Source organism: Neopsephotus bourkii, unplaced genomic scaffold (assembly GCF_033783945.1).
Source record: "Neopsephotus bourkii isolate Nb327-2 ecotype Australia unplaced genomic scaffold, CSIRO-AGI_Nbou_v1 NB_369, whole genome shotgun sequence".
Classification (NCBI taxonomy): Eukaryota; Metazoa; Chordata; class Aves; order Psittaciformes; family Psittacidae; genus Neopsephotus; species Neopsephotus bourkii.
Genome location: NW_026900875.1, coordinates 1,391,604 through 1,400,146, shown reverse-complemented (window position 1 = coordinate 1,400,146; position 8,543 = coordinate 1,391,604). Strand labels below are relative to the sequence as shown.

At 53.6% G+C, this 8,543-nt stretch overlaps 1 protein-coding gene across 3 annotated transcripts; it reads right to left on the bottom strand.

Annotated features, from left to right (window-relative positions):
• Positions 1-657: 657 nt before the first annotated feature.
• Positions 658-8,529, bottom strand: PDCD1 (programmed cell death 1). Of its 3 annotated transcripts, none has more exons than XM_061348833.1 (5): positions 6,087-6,394; positions 4,092-4,436; positions 2,982-3,137; positions 2,337-2,371; positions 658-1,506 (listed from the first exon to the last, which is right to left on the bottom strand). In XM_061348833.1, the coding sequence occupies exons 1-5, from the start codon at positions 6,328-6,330 to the stop codon at positions 1,288-1,290; spliced, it is 999 nt and encodes a 332-aa protein (XP_061204817.1). In that variant the 5' UTR covers positions 6,331-6,394; the 3' UTR covers positions 658-1,287. The 3 variants fall into 3 exon arrangements, 1 of the variants encoding a protein (XP_061204817.1); XR_009724792.1 differs by adding an exon at positions 8,292-8,529 and having other exon boundaries at positions 1,394-1,506; positions 2,337-3,137; positions 6,087-6,304; XR_009724791.1 differs by having other exon boundaries at positions 1,394-1,506; positions 2,337-3,137; positions 6,087-6,463.
• Positions 8,530-8,543: the final 14 nt, after the last annotated feature.

Here is an 8,543-nt window from a genome sequence, read left to right as displayed (position 1 = left end):
CTGTCATGCCTCACCACTTCCCCCAGCACCCAGGCTAGCACCCACAGGGCTGCACCGGTTTTATGGGGGATAAAAGGAAATAAAGCCTGTTGACGGTGCTGCTAAAATGTGAGATGCAAGTGACCACTCTCTGGGCTTTGTGGTCTTGCAGCAGGTCTCTGCTGCCTCCAAAACCACTCCTTACCAGGGTTCCTTCCCTCTCAAGTGGTGTCACCTCTTTCTGTTCTGTTTCTGGCAGGCAGCACCACCCCAGCATTGCTTTCAAGAGGGATAATGGAAGTTTGGAGCCAGAAAGCTGCACAGAGCACCATGCTGTAAGCTTTGCCCTGGCTTACGGCAGCCAGGCCCACGGCTACCACAAGGGATGCTCATCCCCAATGGGTTATGCAAGTGCCCAGAGATGAGCCTGGTAAGGGGGGGGACTTGTTTTGCAGCTGCATCCCAGTAACCAACTCATACAGCGGAGAGAAGAAAAAGAGTGGCAGCCTCTCTGCATTATAAAGAGCAGTTTCATGGAAGAGCAGCTTGTGTATGGCATGGAGAGGCCCAGGAACCACAACAGATGCTCCCGCCTCCCGGCTCTTGCTTGCACGCTGCCAAGAGATGTTATTCGGCTGCCCACACGCCTGCCATCACAAGGCAACAGACTCCCCCTGCGTGAAACCCTTTATTGACCCCCTGAGCCAAATCCACCTCCCACCTACTGGGGGGAGGGACAAGGGGATATTTTTCCCCCCTTGCAGAGGAGGGAAGTGCCTGGAGGCAGGAGGAGAGCCAGCTGCCCTCTTCCCAGGGGCTTCTTTAAATAGCCGTACACAAGGCAGTGTCTGCCCCGGGCAAGGAGAATCCCTCAGCCCCAGGCTCCTCTGAGCAGCATCTCCCAGGGTCCACTCCCGCTTTGGCCTCCAGCATTTCCTCCCACAGTCATGCTTGGGTCAGACCTGGATGAGGGAAGGAGCGTGTCCCCTCCAGAGAACCCCAGGTGGAGGCAGAAAATTGAGGCATGGTGTAAATCGCCTTTGGGACAGACCTGTTGGCATCGCTGCTCTGCCACAGCCCCTCCTACCTGCCCTGTGTGAAGAGGTAGCATGAGAAGCCCTGCAAGGACCTTCCTTGTCTCCTGGCACCCACCCCATGGCCATGGTCCCACTACAACCAGTGTCAAGTCCAGCAGCAGCACCTTTTGCTCCAGTCCTGGACTTCTCCCATCTACAACCTGTGGTGGGAGTGAGGGGCCAGGGCAGCCTGTCCCTGCCTGCACCCCTCAAGCAAGGAGGGACCCAGCCCTCAGCAGGGCTGGAACTGCAGCTGCCACATCCTCTCGTCTGGGTGTTTCTTTGCCCGCTCCGGTGTGACAGGCTTCTCCTCTGGGAAAATGATGGTGGCGTATTCAGTCTGGTCAACTGGTGAGGTCTCTGGGGGGACCTGGATGTGCTGATCACACTGAAACTCCAGCACGCCATAGTCCACAGTGGACACGGACACCACAGGGGGTTTCTCTTCCTTCTGCAAGGAAATGCCATTGGGGTGATTCATCATCCAGACGTACCTGCCATCCCCCGCATAAACCCTCTTTTTACAGCAAGTGCCAAAACCAGCTCTGAAGCACTCCAGGAGGGCAGGGGCAAGAGCAATACAAAGTAGAAAGACACACAGACCTGGGATAGCATTTGCCAAGACAAACCGGACCATGAGCCTTGGGGTCACTGCTGAGGCCATGTGATCTCAGCTCTCTGCCTCTGCAGGCAGGTTGGGGTCCCTGCTTACCCAGTCATAGAAGGCAGGGTGGTGCTAGGAGCCCTTTTCCCGCCTGTCTGAGCTGGCATGGGGTGCATGAGAAGAGCACAGGGCTGAGTTTGCTCAGCTCAGAGAGACAGGGAGCAAAGGGGACCTACTCGCTGCCTTCAGCTACCTAATGGGGTTGCAGAGAAGATGGAGCAATACTCCTCCTGGAGGAGCTTGGCAAAAGAAAGAGAGGAGACAGACACTAGCTGCAGCAAAATAAATTTTAGCTTACTATACTGGGGAGAGGGAGAAGGCAGTGCACATTTCCTCCCATTTTCTACAGCAACACAATCCACTGTTAAAGATAAGCCTGCTTCAAGCAAGGGTTGAACTAGAGAGGTCCCATCCTATCCCAGTTACTTTAATTTTGTGATGGGCTGTGCTGCAGGTGCAGAAAAGCAATTGTAGCTGTGCAGAAAAGATCAAGCAGCATCAGAGAAGACAGAAGAAGTGAATCGCCTGTAAAAGGCTGATAAAGGGAGGCCCTGCACCCCAGCGATGCCATGATGCTCCCCTGAAGCACGGTAGAGCATCCGAGACAGAAAACTCACCGCTGGCGTGTTTTCACTTTGTGGTTTCTGTACATCTGCAAAGTAACACGTTTGGTTAGAAGATGCTTGCATGCCAAGACAGCATGAGCATCTGAGGCTGACCCAGTCCCCATGTCCTGCAAGAGCACTGGACACCACAACCATTGCACCCCACTTTCCCCTTCTCCCTTTGGGGTCTAACACACTGAGCATTACAAAGACAAGTGTGATACCAGCCCAGGGTTTAATTAGGATTAGTGGGGTGTGATTCTTTGGGGGTCACTTCTGGGAAAGCCCCACAGGTGCCCACAGCAGGGAGGTGATGAGAGTGACAAGGTGCCCATACAAGGTGTATGGAAGGGACTCCTACAGCATTAACAGACCACACTACTGAGTAGCACAGAGCCACACCATGTGGTCTGGGGTCTCTACGAAGGGCAAGCAGGGCCCAAAAGCACCCTCCTCCCCTAGGCATGGAGATACCTGTCCCATGGGGGCATGCTAAAGCTGGTTTTAGCACACTGAACCAGTCCATGTACCCCAGCGAGTTGCAGGCATCTGGCTGCCCCAAGGTCCCAGCTGGGCTTTCTGGGTTAGCATCATCCATCAGGTCCCCTGGCAGAACCCAGCCCCTTGGCACAGCATGGCCTCTGCAGGGGATCATACCTCCTCTCCTGTACGTGATGGTGAGGTAGCCAAAGATCAGCAGCACAACCGCCCCAACCAGCAACAGGATCCCCAGGACCATGGCCTTGATATAGTCTGGGGGGCTGCTTTCCTCTGTCTCAGGCTCATCAGTAGCATTCGTCTTCTCAGGGGCTGCTGCAATAGCCATCCAGAAAAGTGGGAACAAGATAGCAAGTCAGGAGTGTAAAATGGGCTCTATAGTCCTTGTGAAAGGCAACCAGGGAACATGGCGGCTGTGCCCTGAAAGGGCTTTGTCCCAGGCAGGCTGCTACAGCCCTGCCATCCCTCCACACTGCTGAGAGCTGGGGTGCAGGGGTCCAGGGCACTGCTCTGCACCCACAGGCAGTCCTGCAGCATGACTCCCTGCCAGGCAGAGCCCATGGAGGACACGGCTTCCACAAGCCTCCCCACAGCTACCATGTGCTCGGGCCAGCACAGCATCAGCTCATGTTGGGAAGAGGTATTGTGAAAGACAGTGACTTCTGCAGTGTTTTTCCTTTTCATAAAAGGTCACCTTCAGCACCACAAAGCCCCCGCGCTGCCAGGCAAGAGTATGGCAGATCTTGCTGCAAGATCTCAGTCTCCCACGCCATGGGGCTACAACACCCTCCCAGGGCATGGTTTTGCAACAACACTATCTACACCAACACTGGCTGTTTGAGGGGTCTGAGGTCTGGTCACCATCCCAAACACAATCCCTATCCCCAAAGGGGTTGTTCAGGGTGAAGGCAGCTCCCTACACTTGTCTCCTGCCTCCATCCGTGAGCGGAAGCATCTCCCTATGCTGGTCTCCTGCCACCATCCATGAGTCAGGACTCACTCCTCTCTACAATATCACTAGCAGAACAACCCTAGCGGGATGGAGCTCTCTGGCCTCAGGACTAGATCCAGCCGCAGTGTGGATATGGGAGGACAGCCTGTCTCCCCGGGCCTCAACCCTGCATGTAAAGGCAAGGGGAAAGGACAGATCTGTGCTCCCCTGATCCACAGCAGGTCCTCCCCCAGCAGGGTGGTGTCTGCCTTATGCCCTGGGGCTATAGCATGCTTGAGAGCACCATGTGTCCCCATCAGCTCAGTCCCCAGGCTGACCTGTGACCACCAGCTGGGATCTACTGCTCTCCATCACATTATTGTTTTCAAAGAAGGTGATCAGACCACAGAAGTAGGAGCCTGAATCGTTCTGGTGGAGGTTCAGGATCTCAAGCTTGAAGGAAGGAGTGTGGTTGGTGAGCAGGTACTTCTCTGTCTTCACCTGGCCATTGATCTGGCTGATCTGGGGGCTGATCTCAGCGATTTTTTGGGTTTGGCTGTGGTTGGTCTCCTTGTACCAACTGAGGCTGTACTCCGAGCTGGACTCGTTCTCCATGGAGATATTGCAGAAGAAGGTGGCTGAGCCACCTGCAGGGAGGGTTAACATTGCTGGGAAGAAGGTCACTGATTGGAAGAGAAGAAACAAGGCACAGACATGGTTACAGCAGGCACAGGTCTCAGAAACAGCTGCACTCCCTGCTAAGAACCAGGGATGCAAGGCCAGTCCGAGGCATCATTCTGCATTTCAGGGACATTAACCCTTGTCTCTCCCCTCCCAAATCTGTGCCGGCCAGCTGGAGGGGGATCCTTGGGTAGTAGCTATACCGAGAATTGGTTTCAGCAGTAAAATTAACCCCGAACCAGGGTTCCCCATACCAGGAAAAACAGACTTAGGGTGTTGTATTGTTTTTAAATCTATACTGTGTCCTAATGTCTGAGTCATCCTTCCTCCAGCTGATTCTGCCTCTGAAAGTGAGCAGAGGGACTGCCGGGACTCAGTCCTGGACTGGGGCAGTACCCTGCAGTGCAGACCATTGCGTGCCCAGCTGCCTGTGGGGTGCTCCAGGTCTGCCCACTTCTCTGTGCTGGGACACAACATGGGCAGAGGTTGACCAGGGCACTGTATTTGCCATCTCCAGCCTGAGACCATCTGAAAGGGCAGAGGAACCTGGAGCTTACAGTAACCATCCCTTTCCAGCTCCTGCCATGCAGCCAGCCAACCATACCAGGGGGTCCTGTGAACCCAGTGGGTTCATCCCACGCAGGCAGTGGGGATGCTGCTAACACAGGCCAGGCTCACAACATCCCAGCTCAGCCAGCTCCATCCAGCAGGATAAGGCAGCTGCTGCATTAACTTTGGTTTGGAACAATAAAAAGCAAGCAGCATTTTTCACATGGGTTATCTGACCAAGCAATTCAAACTGCCAGTGGTTTGAAAAGCTCCTGCCGTTAAGAAGTTTATCTTCTCTTTTCAGAAACAGCCACTGATAGGTAGGTGCCCACACTGAGAGATGTAGTTTTTGCTGTGTTTTGGGTTTCTTGTGTTTAACAGAAAATATTATGCAGGCTTGGGTCTTTTCTTCCTAATGAGTACCATTGTCAGCAACGAGTGAAGCACTTAGAGGACTTCTGAAAGCAGAGGTTGGATTTACATGTTTCCCTGCATCCTCTCAGCATCAAAGGTAACATCTTCTCCAAGGGACACCCAGACCTGCACCAACGCTTGGGTCACAAAACACCCAAAGTGACCATAGAAAGAAATGGGCTGGGAGGAAGTGGGGACAGGGTTTGATGAAACCATGCTCTTGCTCGGTCTGCCCAGACTCACTCTTTCCTCTCTGGCCCCCTTTCCTTCCCAGACTTCACCTTGAGCAAAAGTACATGCAGGACCCTGACTCCCTCAGTGTCAAGTCTAAACCAGGAGGCACAGCCTGAAACCGAGACCCAGAGCAGAAAACCCCAGACCTGGCATGGCACTGGCAAACCCAGAGGCTCAACATCAAACCTCAGACACAGCCAATTGTGCCCATAGCACATCTGCAGTGCTGGCATCGTGGGCTGGCACCCTGTCCCCTTCTCCATCCTTTAACCCTGTTTCTACCCCAAGCACCCCCATTCTACTTGCTTCAGCCACACGTACCCAAAAGGTTTGGGTTTTCTGCCTCCTTGATGCCAGAGCTATTTTTAACAACAAAGCTCCCAGCCCATAGACATTTTCCACTGGCTGTGAATGACACAGGCCGTGTCGCAACCACACGATGCTCCGGTACCTACCCCGGCGGCAGCCAGCCAGCATAGGGCCACAGCAGAGCAGGACAGTGCAGAGCCTGGTCAGGGTCACCTCCATGCTGCCCCATGTCATCTTCGAGGTAACCAGAGCCATGGCGAGCCAGTCAGTCCTCTGCCCGGGCAGTTGTGCTGTGCCACCCCAGCTCTTCTCTGTGCTTCCTTCCCCACAGCGGCGGCTTGTTCTCTGACGTGCACAGCAGGAGCTGGGGTGGAAATGAAACGTGCCCATCTCTGCTGCAGAGGGAAACCCATCTGCCTCCCGCCCCCAGCTTCCTCCCCACGGTGGCAGGGATCAGCTGAGCCAGTCCTGGCCTCTTCCCCTCCCATGTAGGCACATGGCCACCAAGCAGAGGGGACAGGCACTTCTGGGGGAAAGCTCCCACGGATGGAGCACGCAGGGACCACAGGGGACACCCTCAGCTCCAGCCTGGCTTACAAGTAAAAGGGCGGTCTTGGGTTCACAGGCATCCATGGGTGCTCACATGAAGTGCCCATGGCAGTGTGGTGCTGGGGGGACATGTGGCACTGGGCAGCCAGGCAGGGTCTGAGCAGCCATGGGGTGCCTATTGGCAGCCTGGTCCCACCAGGAAGTGAGAGGATTTAAGGCACGGATTCCAATTGCTGGTCGAAGACCTTTTTACTTTAGATTACATGGTTTATATATGTTTTTGATCATATCCACGTGCTTAAAGCTACAACAGAATTGGTTAGTTGCTGCTGTCTGTGTGCATAATCTAAAATTATAATTGATTAGTCTGCGTTTTCAACACCATCCTTTCAATCTCTCAAACCTCTCAGTTCCTTCTCCTACTTCTCGTTTTCATCCCTTTTTGTTCCGCTTCTTTTGTTCCACTTTTCTTGCTTGAGATTAGTTAACCACAGAGCTAAAATTACAGAGTCTGGCTCAAAGTTAATTCCCCAAAGAATTAAGGCCGCTCAGCATACTCTGACCAAGTTCAAACTCCTCTTCTCCTACAATGAAGGGATGGGAGAGGAGGAAGGAGAAGAAAACAGTTTGTTCTTTGAAACTAAGAGACAGGAACTTCAGTGAGTACATCACACCACTTTTCTGATGCATAATGCCCTTTTTCCCCCAACAAGAACCTTGCCCAATATGTTGGCAAGGGTCCCACTGACACGGTTGAGACCTGGACAAGACGCTGGTCTCCTGCAGCCCTCACTGCTGGGGCACAGAGCCACCTCAAAGGATCAAGCATCAGTCCCAAAATGGCTTTAAAGCATCTGGGGTATATAACATGCACTAAAAATTTGGAAGATGAAAAGGCAAGCAATGATCGAACAATCAGGATGGAGCCAGCCGAAGGCCAGAGCCGAATGTCCTCAAACCCAGGGAAAGCAAAGCTTCCCAAATGAGATGGGGAACACAATTTACCAACAAAAGAGGCTGAGGAAGAGGGACCCACAGGTCCCAAAGATCCCTCCCCTGTTGGTTTAACTGAATTCACATCTGTTGGTCTGACTAAGGCAGGAGAGGAGCGGGCTGTGGCAGGAAGAGGAAACGGTTAATAGTGTTTGCAAATAAACAAGGAGAGCAGTGAGGTCTTTCAGATACTTCTCAGAGATTAGGAAGGCCCATGCAAACAATTTGCATGAGCACCAGCAGCTGACACTGAGGAGAAAGGTAGCAGCCCTAGGGTGGTGAGTAAGCAGCGAGTAAGCAGAGGAATGGAGCAGAGGCACACAACTGTTCCTTTAGCAAGCAGAAATCTGCAGGGCCTGGGCAGGGTGATGGTGTCTGCCACACAGGTATGGCTTGGGGCCACCACCACGTTTGGCATGGCAGCGGGGTGCTGTTCCTGTTCTGCTGGCGGGCAGAGCTCATGTCCAGCCACTAAGGGTACTAGGGGCTCCCATGGACCATCTCTAGCAAATGGTGCTGCTAAATCCTGTGGAAATCAGGAGATGCTGCTGCTGCTCCGGGTCCCAGCAACCCACCTGTACTCAGCATGTTGGGGCAGGACCTAGCATGAGTTGAGAGGCATCTGTGCATCCCAAGCAAATCTCAAAACCTCCTGCTTCCCAAGCAGCAAGGTCAGACAGCACCCTGCCCACAGAGGCTCAGTGCCCCCAGCCCTGACACACATGCTGGCATCATCCCAGCAGCAGCATACTCCACACTGGCATCAGGTGCACCTTCACGCTGTTTCCATGTGAAGCTGGGTGACACACCCAGGGACCTTTCTTAGCAGCATCACCCACTGCAAGTAGGAAGAATCATCACAGAGATTGCTGCACCAAGATAAACAGCGAAGGAAGCAGGATGTCAGTCAGCTTCTCAGGAGGTGGCCACCGCTCAACAGCCTTCCTTGGGACAGTCAGCAGCTGTGGGCAGGGAAAAGGGCACAAGGATGTGACTGGACAAGGAGGATACTGGGGAGTGACACTTTTAAGCCTTTCTGGAAGATTTAAGAAGTTCCTGGA